Raw genomic sequence first — 19,837 nt, 5'->3', positions numbered from 1 at the left:
CCGCTCGCTACGCAATGCATGATGCTCTACTCACTGCAACCCCTGGTGAGACAAGGCGCCGAGTTAACTGGCGAGATGGTGAGCGCTAGCGAGGTGTTGATGCGGGACACGCATATCGGGCCGTCTACTCAACGGGCGCCAGCCAGCCTCAATCGGGTTCTCCAACCTATCGAATCCCAGGCATCCATTACCGGCTTGCATTTGGGGGTTCACCATTAGTAACCTGGTGTGCGCAGGCTGGGAGGGGTGGGGGGGGGGTTAAGTGCAAACCCGCCTGGGAACCTCCGCTACCCAGCCCATCCCAAAGGGGCAATTCGATGTCCCTCACGAGGAGCACAATATGTCGGCACGTTGGCCCAACATGGCGTCTAGCCTGTCGGTCGACGTGGCAAGCCATTCCGGATCAGATGGGCAACGAACTGTCTTTCGGCCTTCCCCAAAGCCCTGCGCATTAGTCTGGCCGACGCGCCCCTCCTTCGATAATGAGACATCGTCCAACCAAGATCTGCAAGCCGCTACTAGGGCCGGTCGGTGTTAGTTGCTGAACAAGCTTATGCACGTGCGTCCATAGGGCTGTTGGGGGAGGATGAAAAGAAGACGGTCTTCTCTCTCTCTCTCTCTTCGGCCGGACGATGTTTGTATCTGAGGCCGAGCTGCAATTCCTTTCTACAAATTTACGAATCCATCTATGAAAAATGGAGCTGCCGGATTACCCCCCCAAGGTCGACATCAAGACCCAGATCTACGAGCCTCTCCCCAAAACGGCCAAAGCACTGTCGAGTTGGGAAACTCTCGATGCCAGCGAGATCGGCAGTAATCTTGTGGCGGGTCTATCGACAGCCCTCCAGCACGGGAATCGCCTCGACGTGGAAGCCTTTTTCGCCATCCGATCCGCACACTGGAGAGATACTCTAGCCTTGACGGCTCACCTCAGGACTTTTAGCGGAAGAGAAAAGATATCGTCGGCGTTGCTGGAGCTGTGCATCCAACGCGGCGGCGCCGGTGGCTTTGAGTTTCACGGCGGACAGGTCGTGGCGGCGAACGAAGACTTGGTAGGCTTCTCATTCATCCCCCCCCCCCCCCCCCCCCCCCCCCCAATTCGCGTGTCCCGTCGCTGACGAGCGATAGAAATGGCTGGACTGCAGCTTCAGCTTCAGCACCAAGTCTCCGAGAGCGCTGTGCAAGGGGAAGCTGATGCTGGTCCCCTCTGTCCGGGCATCGGGAGACTGCGACTGGAAGATTTGGTCCATGACCACTTGGTTGGCCGAATGGGAGGATCACCCGGAGAACGAGGCCCTCTTGAGGCTTGCTTCGGCCCCAATTACCGAAGACGACGACGGCACTATCTCAACGGACGTGCTAGTGATCGGGGGTGGTAACGCGTGAGTCGTGCCATGATCGACCAAGGAGCACGGCGTCGACGTCAACTAATACCAGACCGTTCTAGGGGCATCCTTCTAGCAGGCCGTCTGAAGGCTCTGGACGTCGATTATGTGGTAGTCGACCGCAACGAGAAGGTGGGTGACAACTGGCTGCAGCGATACGACTGCATGAGGTTCCACGTCTACAAGTCCTTTTGCGAGACGCCATATATCCGTGAGTGCATCCCCAAGTGACTATCTAGACTAGGCACTACAGGCCAACCGCCTGTAAATCCTTGTCCTTTCGTCGAGCCTATCCGAAAGAACGCTCACTACGAATCACTCCCTCCAAAACCCTTTTGATGAGGGCCACAATCAGCTGATATTCCGCCAGCGTATCCTCACTCCTCCAACGACGGCCTCACGCGAGACCAGCTCGGCGCACAGATCCAGGCGTTTGCCAGAGAGTTCGACCTCGAACGCCGCGTCCTTCACTGCACAACAGTGACCGCCACGGCGTTCGACTCGACCACCAGAACCTGGAGCGTGGAGCTGAGGACGGGAGAGAGGCGCAGACGTCTGTCTTGCAGGTGCCTGGTCCTCGCCACCGGCGCCGGCTTCTCCGGGGCCGCCCCCCTGCCGGACCTCCCCGGCCGGGAGCTGTTCAGAGGCACCAGCATGCATTCCGTCGAGTTCCGCAACGCCAAGGAGATCGTAGCAAAAGGCGCCAAGGTGAGTCTGTTCTTTCAGGTCTTTCGAGTCCTTCGGACGTGTTTGTTGATTTACTCCCCCCCTCGCAAGTCTGCGGTTATCATCGGCTCCGCCAACACTGCGTTCGACGTGATGGTGGACTGCCACGACGCCGGCCTCCAAACCACCATGGTTCAGCGGTCGGAGACGTACGTCGTCCCAATGACTTACTTTGCGCATCCGCTGGGGCTCGGGGCCTACGACATACTCCCGACAGAAGACGCCGACGCCCTTATCAATGGGGGTCCGTTGGCCATCGGCGGGAGTCTGCTCGGGCTAGTTCACGCAACACAAGCTCAGGAAGAGCCGTAAGCATCGCCTCCATACATGCACCAGGGGGGGTTTTACAGCCACACTGACGTTTGAACTGCCCAACAGGGACCGATACGACGAGGTTCGCAAAGCGGGACTGAGAGTGCGGGACTCCCTGACAGGCGGCGACCTCCTCGTCAACCTGCTCGACCGTTGCGGCGGCCACTTCGTCGACATGGGGAAGGGGATCGACCTCATCACGACGAAAAAGGTCGGCATCCGCTCCGGCGTCGTGCCGAAAGCGTATATCCCCGAGGGTCTGCTGCTGTCGGACGGTAGCAAGCTGGAGACCGACGCCGTCATCTGGTGCACCGGCTTCGGCCACGTGGACGGCCGGAAGAGCCTGCCGGACGTCCTCGGAGACGGGGCCGAAGCCATCGCCGGCAGGCTGGAGCCGACGTGGGGGATCGACGCCGAGGGTGAGACCCGCGGGCTCTGGAAGCGGCACCCGGGCGTGGACAACCTGTGGATCTTCTCCGGGGGCACGGCGCAGCACAGGTGGTTCTCCAAGGTGATTGCACAGCAGGTCAAAGGGGTGCTTGAGGGCATACTGCCTGACGCGTACCGGCGGACGCCGGAGCCCGACGCCGCGAGGGACTGGGGGCACGGGGGCACATGGGCGAATTTGTAAGGTTTTCCGTGTATTTGGAGGAAGACAAGAAGCTTAAGGGGGTGTTGGAACAAGTCTCAAATCGCTGGGTATGAACTTTCGCTGTCAGGTTCGAGTTCCGGCATCTGGAGGCAGCGTCGTGCTCCAAGATGCTGTCAGGCGGGATGCAGACCATGGTGTTGTTTGAGCGATTGACTTGTTCCACAACACAAATGAGAATATCAGAACCCGTTTCAAGGGAAGACTGGAGGTCTATCATGTATGTTTAGCAGCGTTATTCTGGTTCTTGATGCGGGGTTAGACTCACACAGATGCCTGTCAGATGTGGCGAGTATTGAAATACAACGGAAGACTTGGCCAGTAGTGACTTTCATCATCGACGCATCAACAACAGAAAACCGTCTCCGGATGAGCTCACTCACCAGTCATGTGATTCCGATGGACGTCGTTACTGGAATTGCCGGCCGACCTTCTTCTTCTTCCCGTTGACCTGTTGCGCCGGATAGACGAGGCGACATGGGACCAGGTTGAGGCATCCTCGAGAAACCTCGAGAGAGCAACTGGGCCCGTGCTACTTCGTCTCTTCTCGCCGTAGACCGGAAGTTTATCGAAGCCCTACGCTTCTTACTGGCCCCGGGATGCTCCCGCGGTCGAGCTGTTTCATCCAGACCGCGTTCTGGCTCCTGTGAGATGTCCGTGCAAGACGTCAAAGACTCAAAGCTTGCGCGAGCTCTCGGGAAAAGCGGTTCGTGTTTAAGTGTGGGTGACCCCTCAGCTAGAGCTCCCGAGACCTGCCCACCCCTCCTCTTCTTCTTCCTCCTCCTCCCCCCCTTCAACTCGTCTTCTTGAATCAGATCCATCCCATCGATATCTAGTAGTAAACAAACAAGAAAGACCAGGCTGTGAAAACAGACCCAACTGTCGGCCATGAAGACCTCGAACCGCCCTGATGAGTGGAAGATTGAGCAGGGCCTCTCCGGGGCGGTGCTTCCGGTCCTCGACATGACCGGGCCCGAGACGAAGGCTCTGCCTCCTCAGACCTTTGGGCCGCTGACCAAGGACGAGGAAGCTCTGAAGGGGATCGGCAACCGCGAAGAACTGTTTGCTGCTGAGCGGAAGGGCTGGGTCGGGTGAGTTAAACTCATGTTCACAGCACAGCACAGCACAGTATAGCACCTGCGGAGCAAACAGCCGTGGCCCGTCTCTATCCCCAGAGAGGCCAAGATACATCGGTGTTAGAAGTTGTTAGTTAGTGACTGACTGACTGACTCGGGCGAGAATGTTGCCAGATTCGTCGAGTGGGAGAACTATCCCGCCAAAAAGGCCGCCGCCCACAAGATCCTGACATCCCAGACGTTCCCGCCCAACCCGGAGTTCCAGCTGGGCCCGATCCCCGCGACGAACCCGGTCCTCCCCGGCACCCACTGGAAGATGTGGCACCACGCCGTCGGCGGCGAGCTCGACCGGGTCCCCGACGACTCGTGGGACATCGTCCAGAAGGAAAAACACCCGGACATGCTCCACCTGCTGCAGTTCCCCTACAACGGCGAGCCGCCGAAGCGGCTCGTGACGGACCAGGAGATCACGCCCAACCCGCTGCACTTCGTCCGGAACCACGGCGGCATCCCCATCATCGACAGGCGGGACTACAGCTTCCTGCTCGACGGCCTCGTCGCGGAGCCCCGGTCCTTCACGCTGGACGACATCATGGACGAGTCCCGGTTCCCGCGCATGGAGAAGACGGTGACGATGCAGTGCTCCGGCACCCGGCGCATCGAGCAGATCCTCAAGTACGCCGGGCAGGGCGACGAGGTGCCGCAGGCGCCGTGGGCCGAGGGCGCCATTGGGACGGCCCGGTACGTCGGCGTCAGCCTCAAGAAGGTGGTCAAGGCCTGCGGGGGCCTGGCCGAGGGCGCCAAGCACCTCGAGTTCTACGGCGCCGACACCTACTTCAAGGACGACAAGACCATGAACTACCTCGTCAGCGTCCCCTGGGCCAAGGTCAAGGCGAACGAGGTCATGCTGGCGTGGGAGATGAACGGCGAGCCCTTACCGCGGATCCACGGGTACCCCCTGCGCATCGTCGTCTTCGGGTACATCGGGGCCCGGAGCGTCAAGTGGCTGTACCGCGTCAAGGCCATCAGGGAGCCGTCGCGGGCCCCCGTCCAGAGCCAGGAGTACCTGTACTTCCCGCAGCAGGTGGGGAAGCACAACCTGAAGTTGACGGACGGCATCCAGATCCAGGAGATGCCCGTCAGCTCGGCCATCATGTCGCCCTGGACCAAGCAGGTCGTCATCCACAACGGGAGCATCCGCTGCAAGGGCTGGGCCTACTCGGGCGGCGGGCGGTGGCCGGAGCGGGTCGAGCTCTCGGCCGACGGCGGCTTCAACTGGTACGCGGTGCCGGTTGAGAAGCTGTCGCGCAAGCGGCGGTGGACGTGGCGCACGTGGGAGTTTGACCTGCCGTGCGACGTCGAGGGCTGGGTCGAGGTGGTCTGCCGCTGCTGGGACAACGCGCTCAACACGCAGCCGCCGGACGTGCGGACGGCGTGGAACTGGGGCCTTCACGTCACCAGCTCGTGCCACCGCATCTCGCTGTACAGCGTCAACAAGAGCCGGCCCGCGACGAGGGCCCGCCTCGCCGAGTTCGAGAGCAAGGGGATCCCGTTTGGGCCCATCACGGTCCCGCTGGCGTTCCCCTCCCAGTCGTGGGAGGACTACGAGAAGTACTGGGCGAGCCACGATCCCCGCGATGCCGAAGACGACTGAGTGTCCCAGTGGCCTTATGGCGGGTGGGAGTGGACGACGGGGCTTTCTTCTCGAACTAGTAACAAGTACTTGTGTGTCCGGCTGTACAAGAGGCTCACTGTGGCAAGTACAGTTGTGTAAAACAAAACAACGAGTGTTCTCTACGGCAATGCTACTACGGAGGTGCTTTGAGATGCGTATATGGGCTTAGTTGGGTCAAGGAACCCGCAATGCTTTTCATGTTGGCCGACTCGGGAGTCGTGGTATTAGTGTGGTTGTCGCTTGCCACTGTAATCTATTTGTCTTTTGTCCCACTCGGGATAATCAAACTGTGTGCCTGAGTTTCTCGGGTGGCACTGCAAAGTGCTCATTAACCATGGACTTTGTGTTTATTGGGAGGGTCAAACATTCCAACCCAAAACTGTAAGAAGGCTTTATGTAGTGAATAGCCTTCAACTGAATGCCCCACTGAGCAAGGCTATTGGCCCCCCCCCCCCCTTGCCTCTAAAGTCATACCGCTGCGCCATTCTCGTCATCGTCTTTACGGCAGACCCTCCTCTAAAGCAGAACAGACGCGGCATTGTTCGTCTGGCGGCCACGCGGCGTCTGGCGTCTGGCCTCTCTGTAGTGTTACGAAACAGCGGAGACCGGACGCCCGCGGAGGGCCGGGCAACAGTCCCCACCCCCCGGGACCCGCGGGCACGACCAGGAACGAATCTCAAACAGCGGTAGAGACAGGACAGCACAGCACAGGACAGGTAAATGGTAAATGTGGTTTATTTTCCACAATTTCATCGTTGGACTAGGCATCATCACGCGTTGAAACGTTCACTCAGCCACTCTCGATATCCATCCCGAGGACGCCGAAGCCGAAGGATCAACTTGCTACTCAGTCTGACCGACTCCGGCGGCGGCGGCGGCCCCGTGGTGACCCCCCGGGAAGAGCTTCTACCAAGCTGCCAAGCATAGCCTCATATTAAGCATCGTATCGAAGACTAGTCCCAAGGAAACCCCGTGTTCTCTCTCTCAATTAGTATTTATGCTGGACACGTTCCCATGCCCTTATCCAGACTCGAAAAGCCCATCATGTCGTCGTCCATCACGAATCAGACGCCTCCTCCCGCAATCAAGAGCTCTCCACCACCACTACCACCACACCACGAGAAACGCAAAAGAATCTTCAGCCTGTCCCGACGGTCTTCCACGAGGAAGAGCTTGAGCAGTATGCCGGGGGAAATCGTCGACATCCCGGAGCCGCCTCGCGTGCCCGTCCTGGGACACGTGACGGAGATCGACCAGGAATACCCTCTGGGGTCGTTCGTGCACCTCGCCAACAAGTATGGTATGTGACGTCTGTTTTCCGAGAAGCGGGGCTCCTCCTCCTCTCCCAGAAAAGAAGACGTAGTAAGACTTTACTTACACACACCGATACGGTAGGCCCCGTCTACCGGCTGGATCTTCTCGGCACCAAGATGGTGGTTGTCAGCACCCAGAAGTTGGTGGACGAGTGCTGCGACGACAAACGATTCAAGAAGTCCATCGACGGCGAACTTAATGTAAGATCAAGGGACCATTCACTCTCTGTTCTGTCCCGTTCCGCTGCTGACTTATTAACTCGACATACAGGAACTACGCGCCGCAGTCCACGATGGCCTCTTCACAGTAAGTTCCGCCCCTGGTGTCCCCATCCGTCTCTTTGTCCCTCCTTCTCTCTCTCTCTCTCTCTCTCTCTCCAACCGTGGCTAACCAAAAGTTTGCCTCGTCACACAGTCTAAAGGCGTGGAAGAAGAGAACTGGGGCGTGGCACACCGAGTCCTCATGTCGGCCTTCGGCCCCCTCGCCATCAGGGACATGTTCGACCCCATGCACGACGTGGCCGGGCAGCTCGCGATGAAATGGGCCCGCCACGGGCCCTCGACGCCCATCAACATCGGCGAGGACATGACGCGGCTCACGATGGACACGGTGGCGCTCTGCACCATGGGCTACCGCTTCAACTCGTACTACCGCGAGGACACGCACCCCTTCATCAAGGCCATGTACGCCGTCATGAAGGAGGCCGGCGACAAGACGCTGCGCGTGCTCCCCCAGGTCTTCTACTCGAAGCAGGACAAGCGGTACAGGACCAACATCGACACGCTGCGGTCGACGGCGCGCGAGGTCCTCGAGGCCAGGCGGCTGGACCCGGACGGCGCCAACACGCGCAAGGACGTCCTGACGGCCATGCTCAACACCGTCGACCCCGTCACCGGCCGCAAGATGACGGACGAGAGCATCATCGACAACCTCATCACCTTTCTCGTCGCCGGCCACGAGACCACCGCCGCCACCTTCACCTTCACCATGTACTGGCTGCTCAAGAGACCCGAGGTGTACCGGAAGGTCCAGGAAGAAGTTGACACCGTCGTGAGCGACGGGCCTCTCCGGGTGGAGCACGTCCCCAAGCTGAAGTATCTGACTGCGGTAAGTACTCGAATAGAAATCCGTCCTTCTTGAACCCCCAAGGGAGTCTCAGTCGGTCGGTCTGACACTAACCTCTACCTGGTCGAACAAACAACAGGTATTACGAGAAGTCCTCCGTCACAGCGCCCCGATCCCAGCCTTCGCCCGCGAGGTCCAAGGGAACGAGGCGGTCATCGGCGGCAAGTACCGCATCAAGGCCGGGGAGCAGATCGTCTGCTTCCTGGCCAAGTCGCACCTCGACCCGGCCGTCTTCGGCGACGACGCCGAGGAGTTCCGGCCGGAGCGGATGCTCGACGACAAGTTCGACCGGCTGATGCGCGAGTTCCCCAACTGCTGGAGCCCCTTCGGCACGGGGATGCGCGGCTGCATCGGCCGCGCCTTCGCCTGGCAGGAGATGGTCCTCGCCTTCGCGCTGCTGATGCAGAACTTCAACTTCGTCATGAACAACCCGGGCTACGACCTCAAGGTCTCCCAGACGCTCACCATCAAGCCCAAGGACCTGTACATCCGCGCCATCCTGAGGGAGGGGCTGACGCCGTCTCTGCTCGAGGCCCGGATGACGGGCTCCCTCGTCGGAGGAGGCCCTGCGGCGGCGGCCCAGCCCAGCACGAACACCAAGGGCAAGGCGGCCAACGACGGATCCGGGCAGGTAAACGGAAGCAAAAAGGGCGCCAACCTGGCCGTCTTCTATGGTTCCAACTCGGGCACCTGCGAGTTCATGGCCCAGAGACTCGCCAGCGACGCCGTCTCGCACGGCTTCTCCGCCACCGTCGACTCCCTCGACGCCGCCAGAGAGTCTCTCCCGACCGACCGGCCGGTTGTCATCGTCACCTCGTCGTACGAGGGCGAGCCGCCTCACAATGCCGCGCTCTTCGTCGACTGGTTGACTAACTTGAAGGGAAAGGAACTCGAGAACGTCTCTTATGCTGTATACGGCTGTGGTGAGTTGTCAAAGCCCCCTCCTTTATCGTTTATAAATAACCTCCCCCTTTTATCATTTATCGTCTACAAATAACCCCCTCACCCCCTAACGCATCGCCTTTTCTAACGCTTCAAAATAGGCCATGCCGACTGGGTCAAGACTCATCAACGGATCCCCAAGCTGGTCGACGTCTCCCTTGAGGAACACGGCGGCCGCAGAATCACCCCGCTCGCCACGACCGACGCCAAGGACAGAGACATGTTCTCCGACTTTGAGACCTGGGAAGAGGAGACCCTATGGCCGATGCTCAAGAAGGACTTTGGCGGCCGGCCGGTCGGAGACGGAGACGGAGACGACGCCGGCAACAGCAGCAGCATCATCCCCGACGCGGGCCTCTCCGTTTCCTTCTCGACACCGCGGGCCTCGACCCTGCGTCAGGACGTCCGGGACGCGCTCGTCATCGGCTCCCGCTTGCTCGCCGGCGCCGGCGCCCTGGGCCCCGTCAAGAGGCACATCGAGGTGCAGCTCCCGTCCGACATGCGCTACTCGGCCGGCGACTACATGGCCGTCCTGCCGCACAACCCCAAGGACACCGTCGCCCGGGTCATGCGGCGCTTCCACCTGACCTGGGACTCGCACGTCACCATCGAGGCGTCGGGTCCGACGACGTTGCCGACCGACACCAGCATTCCCGTCTCTGACGTGTTGAGCTCCTACGTCGAGCTATGCCAGACGGCTTCCAAGAGGGTAATTACATACATGACACAGTCCCAGTCCCAAGTTCCTATTTTTCCTTATTCTTGTTCCTTTTTCTTTCTTCTCCAAAGTTGACTGAGAGAAAAACGGCCCCACTGACGAGAACCCTCCCCGTGTAGAACATCTCGACATTATCACAGCTTTCCCGGGACGAAAGCGTCAGCCGCAAGCTGCAGCATTTGGCATCCGACGGTTACGACGCCGAGATCAGGGACAAGAGACTCTCGGTTCTGGATATCGCTGAGCAATTCCCCTGCCTGGCGATCCCCTTCAACCACTTCCTCCTCATGCTCCCGCCCATGCGCGTTCGCCAATAGTAAGTAAAACAAAAAGAAAAGAAAAGACAAAAGACTGAAAACGAAACCCTGTCTCTTGATCCCTACCACACAAATCATCATCATGCTCACCATCACCCCCTCAGCTCGATATCCTCCTCGCCCCTCGTCGACCCGGGCGTCGCCACCCTCACCTACGGCGTCCTCGACGCACCGGCCTTGTCCGGCCAGGGCCGCCACATCGGCGTCACCTCGTCCTACCTCTCGAGCCTCACGGCCGGCGACCGGCTCCAGATCTCGATCCGCCCCGCGCAGGGCGGCTTCAAGCTGCCCGTCGACATGGACAAGACGCCCCTCCTCTGCGCCGCGACCGGCACGGGCCTGGCGCCCTTCCGCGCCTTCATCCAGGAGCGCGCGACGCTCCTCAGCAACGGCCGGCGGCTCGCGCCCGCGGTCCTCTTCTTCGGGTGCCGCCACCCCACCGCCGACGACCTGTACCGCGACGAGTTCGACGCGTGGGAGGCCGCCGGCGCCGTCACGGTGTACAGGGCCTACAGCCGCCGGCCGGACGCCTCGCGAGGGTGCAAGTACATCCAGGACCGCGTCTGGGCGGAGCGCGAGCTGCTGTACGACCTCTGGGACCGCGGCGCGCGCATCTACGTCTGCGGCTCCAACAAGGTGGCCGAGGGCGTCAAGGAGGTCATGCTCAGGGCCGCCAGGGAGAAGAGCGAGATCGACGACGGGAAGCCCATGTCCGAGGAGGAGCTGGAGGAGTGGTTCAACGGCATCCGGAATGAGCGGTATGCCACCGATGTGTTTGACTAAATAGACTGGCTCAAAAGTGTATTATTGGCCGGTGGTTGTGACCAGAGAGAAGTAGATTTAACTCATGAGGCGATCAACGCCAAGGAAGTTGTGTTTTGCTTTTCTATTTGTTATTTAGAGTAAAACTAGCAATCAAAAAAGGCTGCTCTTTTCCAGACTGGACAATAACCCAAGACGAGTAGACAGATGGCTCACGCAACGAGGTAAACTTTTGCTCGCATGAATGGTGTCCAAGGACGGCGAGAAGCCACATACACACACCACACGTTGTATTCTGCTTGGCCAAAGTCAATTCCATCGGGGTGAACATCTTCCAACATGGCCAAAAACGAGCGAGAGAGAGGGAAACACACACAGACAGAGAGAGAGAGAGAGAGAGATAGAGAGAAAGACAAAGACAAAAAAGAGGCTAGCCAGCGCACTCTACGTGGCAACCCCGTCATGCGCTCAGACAATGCCACCGGGGCACGCGGCGGCCTCCAAGACTAAAGCAGATTCATGCCGCTCGGACGAATTGGAAGCCTGTTGCCTCAAAGAGGATTCAGACCTCTTACTTCTGGTCATCTGAAGTTTCCAGGCTAACCAGGTTCATGGTACCGGGCAGCGTGGTGGTGGTGATACAACTACCAACCGGAACCCGTGAATCAAGAAGGATATAATGCCTTTCGCGTGTCCCCCTCTTGGCAACACAGCCAACAGGTCGAAACAACCCTCCCCCTTTCCCGACGGCGAGACAAGGGTAAAGAGAAGAGGTGGCAACCAAGCGCATAAAGCCCGTCATGAGCCCCAGCCTCTCCCTCCTCGGCGGCGTCATCGTCGGGATTTTGTCCATCCTCTACTATGCCAACCAGCCAGCCACGCCAGAGATGACGGGCCTCCAGTTCGACGCCGAGTTCTGGGCCGCCGCCGGTCCCCTCATCGCCGTCCGGCCGCCCAGGAGACCTACCGACGCCCTCGAGCTCCGCGCGAGCGTCAACGCCGGCCTGTCCGCCATCCTGAAGCACGCCCTGCCGGACGGCATCGTCGAGACCAGGCACCAATTCAAGTCCTTTGACGGCCAGACCATCGCGCTGTACCAGTTCACGCCACCACCAAAGGCTGACGAGACCAACGGCACGCAGCCGGCGTTTATCTACGTCCACGGGGGCGGCATCGTGGGCGGAGACGTCGACCCGTACAGCCGGCCCCTCGCCGCCAAGGCCGCCCAGGAGACGGGCGTGTCCATGTTCGCCGTCGAGTACCGCCTGGCCCCCGAGTTCCCCTACCCGACGCCCGTCGAGGACTGCTACGCCGCCCTCGCTTGGTTGAGCCTACACGCCAAAAGCCTCAACGTCGACCCGGCGCGCATCGGTTTCTACGCCCTGAGTGCGGGAGGGGGCATCGCCGCCGGAGCCGCCATGATGGCCCGCGACCGCCGCTTGTCACCTCCTCTGGCGAAGCAGATCCTCATTTACCCGATGCTCGACGACAGGACCCGAGTGCTCCCAGAGAACCCGCTCTCGCAGTTCCTCACGTGGACCGACGCCTCGAACCGCATCGGCTGGACCGCGTACCTCGGCGAGGGGAAGGCCGGCGGGCCGGACGTACCTGCTTACGCGGCGCCCGCGCGGGCGACGGACGTGGCGGGGCTGCCGCCCACGTACATCGACGTCGGCGGCGTCGACCTGTTCTGCGCCGAGGCGGTGGCGTTCGCGGGCCGCCTCGCGGCGGCGAACGTGCCGCTGGAGATACATGTGTACCCGGGGCTCCCTCATATTTTTGACCTGTACGCCCCCGCGATTGAGCTAACGAGGTGGGCAAAAGAGAACCGTCTGCGGGCGGCGAGAAGTTTATGACAGGAAAAGGTCCAGTGAGCTGGGCTCTTACGGTCAAGGGGGAGGATAAAGAGTCAATAGAATGGCTATGACCGCGGCAAGGCCAGCCTCGAACTTTTTGACTTTGTTGATGGATGAGAAATTAGACTACAATAGGATTGTCTATGCTTTAGCGGGTTTACTTGAATGTAAGCTCTTCCTGGACCTCATGAATTGGGCTGACGAGGCAATGGAAGACGTTTTGTCTAAGCGGATGTTGAGAGAGAGGAGGAGGAGAGATATGGTTGTAGGAAGTTACTTTAGGCTCTAGCACATATTTTACCGAAAGACTGTTACGAGGCGATTGTTCAAACTGATCAGTTTAGCCACAAGAGGCGAGTCCTGAAGAGGAGTCTTGGCTGCTCTTAGAACGATTGGTGTTACCTGTTGAGCATGCATAATGGACAAGATGCCCTTAGCAATCATCAAGAGCCGGTTCTTAGCCTTTAATGTCCCGCATAATAGCCAGCGAGTAGCTAGAGAATCAGGCTAAAATATGCCGAGCCTAGATAGACAGGACAGGACTCCTGAAGATGTTCATATGGAAGAAACTCCCTGAAAGATACGAGGACATTCTGCCTCAAACCGCGATACATGTGCAGCCAACGTCCGCAAGGCCAGTGGAAACCTGTCTGGTATTGTTTGTTACTAGAAAAGCGTTTCAGTTATACCAAAGTATCACACAACACCCCCTCACCATTCCCTTACATTATCCCTCTCATGATCTTCATCTACCCTCCCTCACCCTACTCCTGCTCCTCTGCAAGAACCTCCCTCTCGGCCTTGGTCCCCTTCCAGTCCACCCACTTGACAAACAGAGGCATCAGCACCGCAACGATCATTCCCGCGCCCAGGAACGCCGCCGTGACGCCGAACCCGACATGATACGCCGGCGCGTCCCGGCTCGGCCAGATGCGGCTGCCGTACACGCTCGAGAAGTTGCCAAAGGCGTTGACCATGGCCAGCACGATGGCGCGCTTCTCGGGCGGCAGGCTGATGACGCCGCTCGTCCACGACAGCACCAGCGGCAGGGCCGACCAGATGCCGGCGGCGACGAAGCAGATCATGACGTAGCGCACCATGGGCGTCTGCACGGCGGCGCACACGACGCTGCACGCGAAGCCCAGGGCCAGCGGCGCCGCGACGTGCCAGCGCCGCTCGACGTGGCGGTCGGAGCTCCAGGCGACGACGTTGAGACACACGGAGGCGACGGCGTAGATGGGCACCGTCATGTACTGCGCCGTCACGGTGTCGTAGCCGAGCGTCAGGGTGATGGTCGGGATGAAGTACGAGATGGTGCCGGCGCCGACGTCGAGCATGAAGAGCAGGATGAAGGCGTACGTCCGCGGGTCCGACACGGCCGCCACCAAGGCGTCGCGGTGCGAGAGCCGCTTGCGGTTCTGCCCGCCCGACGCGATGCCGTCGGCGATGATGCGGATGCTCGCGAGCTGGCGCTGCGCCGGCGTCATCTGCCGCGCCGTGGCCGGGTAGTCGAGCAGCACGAAGAAGGCGATGAGGGCCACGCCGACGGTGGCCACGCCTTCGACGATGAACAGCCAGCGCCACCCCCGGATGCCGTGGGCGTCGTCGAGGTTGGCGGTGATGGCGCCGGCGAGGAGGCCGCCGAACGCGCCCGAGAGGACGGCGGCGGTGTAGAAGATGGCGAAGCGCTTGCCTGTGGTGGGGACCGTGTCAGTCTAAATTTCTTTTGTCACGGTCTATAGTGTTTGTCTGTCTGTCTTGGTGGGTTGTCTCGATACAACCGTGGCTATGGTGGTGGTGGTGGTGATGATGATGATGACAATGATAAAAACGACGGTGGTTATGACGGTGATGACTTACCCAGCTCGGCTCTCGTGTACCAACAACTCAGCAGGTACAAGACGCCCGGGAAGAAACCGGCCTCGACGCACCCCAGGATGAAGCGGAACGCCAGCAGCGCGCCGTAGCTCTTGGAGATGGACATGAGGGCGCTCAGCGCGCCCCAGACGAGCATGATGCCCGGCAGGAAGATGGACGGCCGGCTGCGGCTCAGGATCATGTTGGACGGCACCTCGCAGATGAGGTAGCCGAAGAAGAAGATGGACAGCACCCAGGCGTAGCCGTCGTCGGTGAGGCCGAGGTCCTTTTGCATGCCGGCGATCTTGGCGTTGCCCTGTTTGGGACGGTCAGCGAGCTGTGGGTTGATGGATTTTGATGAAGACAGACAGACAGACAGACTACACACATACACACACACGGATGGAAAGAGAGACAGAGAGATAGAGATGAAGAGACTCACAATGTTGGTGCGGTCGACGTAGTTCAGGATATACATGATCCAGAGCATGGGCATCTACGCCGGTCGTTAGCATCATCGCTACAGTTACACCCACTTGATATTCCCAATATGCCGCGGGTGCGAGCTGTGCTCACCAGGAAAATGTCAATCTTGCGCACGAGCTGCTTCTCCTCGCGCGTGCCGGGCACGTAGTTCCTCAGCGCCTCGGCGAGCTCCGCGTCGGCCTCGCTGACGACGGGCGCGTTCTTGTCCTCCTTCATGTCGAGGGACGGCTTCTGCCCGTTGTCGAGGCTCATGTTGAGCAATTTTCCTTGTCGAGGTTGCCTGCCGTCCGTCCGTCTGTTCGTTCCTTTGTCCGTTGTGTGGTGTCGGTCTTGTCTCGCCACCTATCAAAAACCCGCCTTCGACTCGCGCGGGTGGTTGGGATGTGACGAGATAACTGAGCAGAGAGAAGCCCCCCCCTTTTTTTTTTTCGTCTCTTTTTCTCGCTGTAGCTTATCGGACGGGGAAAAAACACAACGAGGGCGTTATCTGAACACGAAACGAGGTTTTGAACGACAAGGTTATTCCTGTTCCTAGTTGATGTGTCGTTGGCATTAAAACGGGACGCCTGATATATAACGCCAAAAGACACGAGTCGTGCCGGCGTGTGTGACTGTGACGACTGTGCGTCGTGTCTGCCCGGGGGATTCTACCCGGTGCGTTCCGGCGGCCCTCTGCCCTCTGCCCGCGATTCCCCCACGGGGTAAAAGAGGTTTTACGGGGAGGAGGAGGGGCTAGAGGCGTCAAAGAGTGGGTGTGTTCATCCGGGCGTGGAGGTGTGCAAAGAGGATCCCCTCGTTCTCGTGTCCGTCCTCTGGTTGAGAGAAGAGGGGGAGGAGAAGAGAGACAACGAACGCCACTCCCCATTCCAACGATGCGTCTCTGATTGGGGGCCGCAAGCGTACGGGGGACGATCCGGATCCACGCGAAGAGGGGGTTGATTGGGGGGAGAAGGGAGGATAGCATGGCGGACTTCTCTCCGCGTCTCCAAGTGCCGGCGGGACCGCGGTGTTGTCTCCGAGATGTCATACAGAATAATCCCACTCGGGTTTTGTCCCGAAGTACGGATTCAGACAGATAGAGACACCTTACGACGCCAGAACCACCATCAAACTGGTGAGATGAAGCATCACGAGGATTGCGTTGTCATCAGAACCACAGTATACGAAACAACTAACCCGATCGTGATCTCATTACACATAGATACATGCATACATACACACACAGATAGATACAGTACATACACACACACATGCGCACTGCTGACGACGACACATCAGCCCGGCATCTGCGAGTTCAACAGGTCCAGCATGTTGAGCGGGTACTGCTCCGGGCCCATGCCGAAGTTGTTCATCATCTCCCCGCTGAACATCCACTGGTTCCAGTCCTGGCTCATCTCCCCTTCGTTCCAGACCGGAGGCATCCCCTGGCCCGGTTGACCGTCGCCGCCGCCGCCGCCGTACTGCCTCTGCTGCTGCTGCTGCTGTTGTTGTTGTTGCATCATCTGCTGCTGCATCTGCGGGCCGCGCTCCTTGAACTTGTCGAGCATGTTGCTGAGCCCGCGGCCGATGTAGTGCGCCACGTGCCGCGCGCACCGGTTCGTCTCCTCGAGCAGCAGCACGACGCGCTCGATGAGGTCCACGACGTCGTCGTAGCGCACGTCGAGCCGCGCCGCCTTCCACTGCGCGTGCACCTTCATCAGGAACATGGCCGCGTACGCGATCGTCGTCAGCAGGTACAGCGGCACCCCGATGACGGCCCGCCGCATGTCGGCGTCCGTCAGGATCAGCTCGAGCGCCGCGGACGCGCTGCCGATGGCCAGGTTGATGAACTCGCGCCGCTCGTCCGACATGGCGTACTGGTCCGATGGGTTCGACGGGTTCAGGCCGCGCAGGCAGATGGAGAAGAGCAGGAGGCGGGCGAAGTGGTAGTGCAGGATGACGCCCTTGGCGGGGTATTTGGATATGTGCTTGTCGGGCACTGTTTCAAGCATGTTAGTTGATGGTTTGTCTTCTCATCATGGATGATGGACACGTTAAGGTAAGCAGCTGGGTTATTCTCACCTAACCGGGTCTCCCATTGGAGCTTCCACCGGCCCAGGTCGGCGTCGTACCTCTTGAGGGCCTCGAACTCGTCCCGGGCCACCTGCCGCGAAGTGTCCGGGCCGAAAGTGTGGAACACCCTGCTCAGGATGATGAAGACGCCGACCTGGCTGTGCAGGCGGTGGTCGGCCTGCGTGATGCCCGGCAGCGTCAGGAAGGCCTCGTGGTGGGTAATGGTGGCGTCCTCGTTGATGACGGGCGGCCGGCCGTAGGCGATGCTAAAGTGGTGGTCGCACACGTAGAGCAGATACCACAGCCTCGCCTTCTCGACGTGCTGCGGCCCCTTGTTGAGGGCCTTTGCGCAGAACTGGTGCAGGTTCAGCTCGGTGGCGATGCGCACCGCGAGCCCCGACACCTTCCAGCTGATGTCGGACAGCCAGAAGGCGCCGATGCACAGGCCGCGCACGTCGTCGAGGCTGTGGTAGCGGTCGAACATGGTCTGGCTGGCCAGCTCGAGGAAGGTCGGGTAGCAGATGTCGAAGGCGCGGCCCTCGTCCTGCTCGTGGAGCGCCGTGACGGCGAGGATGGCGGCCGTGAGCAGCGGCGACGACATGCGCGTCGCCGTCAGGTTGTCGTGGACCAGCGCGATGCCCCCCCACAGATACGCGTTCAGGGTCCCGCGGAAGGTCGAAAAGAGGTGCTCGGCCTCCTGCACGCTGAACTTGCCCTGGGCGATGAAGTCGGGCTCCTGGGCCCGGCTCGACGGGAGGTGGAGGTGCACCCGGGCCCCCGGGTCGCTCCGGATGTTGCGCAGCTTCGTCACCTCGAAGAGGCTCGCCATCGGCGCGCTCACGATGGCCTGGTCTTCGCCGTTGTCCTGGGTCGTCTGCTCGGGTGAGTTCTCCCTCGTCATGGCCGTGACGTCCGGCGGCCGGACGGGCGAGGGGCCGGTGGTGGTGCCGGGGCTGCATTGTGACCCGGCCGGGTTGACGGGACTCTGTGACATGCCGGCACCGGCACCGGCACTGCCGGCGCCAGTGGTGGTGGTGGCGGCGGCGGCGGCGGCGGCGGCTTCGTACTGATAAGATTGCGGGGGAGGAATCAGCTGTGGCAGGTTCAGGGTGCGTCTGACCTCCATCATGGACGCTTGGAGCGTCTGCAGCTGCATTTCCATCTTGGTCTTCCACTCATTCTCGCTGTCGAGCAGGGTTTGGAGGCTCTTGTTTACGACACACTGCAGACCGAGGCGGGAACAGCGGGCACACTGGTTCTGGCCGGGCTCAATGCCGCACTTGATCTTGCGGTTCTGGCATTCCTGGCCTGTCTCTGGTGTCAGTAGGTAGGTCTCTCCTGCTCCGTGACTCCGCGTCTCTCTATGTGCATATGTGCATATGTGTGTGTGTGTGTGTGTGTGTGTGTATCTATGTGTCTCTCTGCATCCGGCCCCCCCGCCGCCGCTGCGGCTAGCCTAAACTTGTCTTGTGAGGGCAGAAAGCGGGGAAAGAAGAGGGGTCGGTTGGGCTTTGGTCAATGAGACTCGAGACGACTCAAGACGCAAGTTCAAAGCCGAGGAGGTATCGGGATGGCTGGATGGATGGATGGATAGATGGATGCACATGAGGCGGGCTACTCACACGCTCGGATCTTCCTGGAAATCTTGGGCAAGTGGACGTTGACATTGACGTTCTGCCCGGAGGCGGCCCCCGAGGCCGAGGCCGAAGACGGGGTCTTGTCCGGGCCGTCGATTCTCGCTCGTTTCATGATCCGAGAAGGATAGAAGTCCGAAGGGGGGAAGAAGTTTTCTGGGTCTCCCTTTTTTTTTTTTGCGGCGGCAGCAGCATTAGCAAGGTGGACGGACGGGGGGCGAGGAGTGGACAATCACACGAGAGAGTGTGTCAGAGGAGGGAGAGAGAGAGAGGGAAGAGGGCGGAAAGATGGCCGAGAGGTGGAGGGGGCGGAGAGAAGAGAGAGAGAGACAGAGGGAAAAGATGGCGCCCCGACAACTTGCATCTGACCATCTGCCTTTGCTACTAAGCGGGGCGGACTTCTGGCCGTTGCGGGGTTTGAACATTCCCATCCTTTCCCATCCCATCCCATCCCATGTCATCCTCCCTCCACATGCTCAAGCTGGCTGTACTCGTACTGGGCTCTGCTTTGTACTCTGTACACTGTACTATCTGTTAGTCAGTATCCACACATACCTTCGTCCCAAGAGAGAGCGAGAGAGAGAGAGAGAGAGAAGATGGAGAGACAAAGCAGAGAGAGAAAGAGAGAGAGGGGGGTCCAGCGAGAGTCAGAGTAGGGATAGAGATTCAAAGAGAGAGTCAGTCCAGTCTAGTCTGTATCTGTACAGGTAGACAACACAACTCCTCTTAGCTCGCGCGCCGCAATCTTGTCCGGTTCCCATTATCACATTCTTTTCTCTGGAAAGCCCCTAAAGAGAGAGAGAGAGAGTACTAAAGAGAGAGAGCAAAGTCCCCGCCGGGACATAACACGGAGCTGTTCCCCGGATGCTCATCTTCCACCAAACATTCTCCCGCCCGCCCCCCCGGCTACTTTTCCGAGAGAGCCTTGGCCCCGCCCGCCCGCCCGCCCGT

The 19,837-nt window shown here is 59.9% G+C and overlaps 6 protein-coding genes across 6 annotated transcripts; 4 read left to right on the top strand and 2 right to left on the bottom strand.

Moving 5' to 3' along the window:
- Positions 1-695: 695 nt before the first annotated feature.
- Positions 696-3,376, top strand: CDEST_07082 (Putative FAD/NAD(P)-binding domain, FAD/NAD(P)-binding domain superfamily; the record flags this gene model as incomplete). Its single annotated transcript, XM_062923241.1, has 5 exons — positions 696-1,052; positions 1,129-1,382; positions 1,448-1,596; positions 1,756-2,419; positions 2,490-3,376. 5 exons carry the CDS (start codon positions 696-698, stop codon positions 3,052-3,054), a joined length of 1,989 nt encoding a protein of 662 aa, XP_062779292.1. The 3' UTR covers positions 3,055-3,376.
- A 493-nt stretch (positions 3,377-3,869) lies between these two features.
- On the top strand, positions 3,870-5,802 carry CDEST_07081 (Putative oxidoreductase, molybdopterin-binding domain, eukaryotic molybdopterin oxidoreductase; the record flags this gene model as incomplete). The annotated part of the gene is made up of 2 exons (XM_062923240.1): positions 3,870-4,163; positions 4,323-5,802. The coding sequence occupies exons 1-2, from the start codon at positions 3,961-3,963 to the stop codon at positions 5,800-5,802; spliced, it is 1,683 nt and encodes a 560-aa protein (XP_062779291.1). The 5' UTR covers positions 3,870-3,960.
- A 1,065-nt stretch (positions 5,803-6,867) lies between these two features.
- Positions 6,868-11,022, top strand: CDEST_07080 (Putative Flavoprotein-like superfamily; the record flags this gene model as incomplete). The annotated part of the gene is made up of 8 exons (XM_062923239.1): positions 6,868-7,123; positions 7,219-7,337; positions 7,408-7,443; positions 7,552-8,244; positions 8,342-9,185; positions 9,306-9,913; positions 10,042-10,238; positions 10,344-11,022. 8 exons carry the CDS (start codon positions 6,868-6,870, stop codon positions 11,020-11,022), a joined length of 3,432 nt encoding a protein of 1,143 aa, XP_062779290.1.
- Positions 11,023-11,801: 779 nt separating this feature from the next.
- CDEST_07079 (Putative alpha/beta hydrolase-3) lies at positions 11,802-12,857 on the top strand (the record flags this gene model as incomplete). The annotated part of the gene is made up of 1 exon (XM_062923238.1): positions 11,802-12,857. One exon carries the CDS (start codon positions 11,802-11,804, stop codon positions 12,855-12,857), a length of 1,056 nt encoding a protein of 351 aa, XP_062779289.1.
- A 485-nt stretch (positions 12,858-13,342) lies between these two features.
- CDEST_07078 (Putative major facilitator superfamily, MFS transporter superfamily) lies at positions 13,343-16,011 on the bottom strand. The gene is made up of 4 exons (XM_062923237.1): positions 15,291-16,011; positions 15,157-15,210; positions 14,718-15,030; positions 13,343-14,550 (listed from the first exon to the last, which is right to left on the bottom strand). Exons 1-4 carry the CDS (start codon positions 15,450-15,452, stop codon positions 13,622-13,624), a joined length of 1,458 nt encoding a protein of 485 aa, XP_062779288.1. The 5' UTR covers positions 15,453-16,011; the 3' UTR covers positions 13,343-13,621.
- Positions 16,012-16,363: 352 nt separating this feature from the next.
- On the bottom strand, positions 16,364-19,190 carry CDEST_07077 (uncharacterized protein). Its single transcript, XM_062923236.1, has 3 exons — positions 18,875-19,190; positions 17,262-18,560; positions 16,364-17,178 (listed from the first exon to the last, which is right to left on the bottom strand). Exons 1-3 carry the CDS (start codon positions 18,999-19,001, stop codon positions 16,475-16,477), a joined length of 2,130 nt encoding a protein of 709 aa, XP_062779287.1. The 5' UTR covers positions 19,002-19,190; the 3' UTR covers positions 16,364-16,474.
- Positions 19,191-19,837: the final 647 nt, after the last annotated feature.

This window comes from Colletotrichum destructivum, chromosome 4 (genome assembly GCF_034447905.1).
Source record: "Colletotrichum destructivum chromosome 4, complete sequence".
Lineage (NCBI taxonomy): Eukaryota > Fungi > Ascomycota > Sordariomycetes > Glomerellales > Glomerellaceae > Colletotrichum > Colletotrichum destructivum.
Note: the sequence above shows the minus strand (reverse complement) of the source record. Positions and strands in the feature narration are given on the sequence as shown.

Excerpts from the sequence above, each read along its gene's own strand:
- CDEST_07078 (XM_062923237.1), bottom strand. The coding sequence starts at position 15,452 with ATGAGCCTCGACAACGGGCAGAAGCCGTCCCTCGACATGAAGGAGGAC. Across the intron at positions 15,211-15,290 it reads GCAAGATTGACATTTTCCTG|ATGCCCATGCTCTGGATCAT; the intron begins GTGAGCACAGCT and ends CGACCGGCGTAG. Across the intron at positions 15,031-15,156 it reads ACGTCGACCGCACCAACATT|GGCAACGCCAAGATCGCCGG; the intron begins GTGAGTCTCTTC and ends CGTCCCAAACAG.
- CDEST_07077 (XM_062923236.1), bottom strand. The coding sequence starts at position 19,001 with ATGAAACGAGCGAGAATCGACGGCCCGGACAAGACCCCGTCTTCGGCC. Across the intron at positions 18,561-18,874 it reads TTCCAGGAAGATCCGAGCGT|GCCAGGAATGCCAGAACCGC; the intron begins GTGAGTAGCCCG and ends CACCAGAGACAG. Across the intron at positions 17,179-17,261 it reads CCAATGGGAGACCCGGTTAG|TGCCCGACAAGCACATATCC; the intron begins GTGAGAATAACC and ends TGCTTGAAACAG.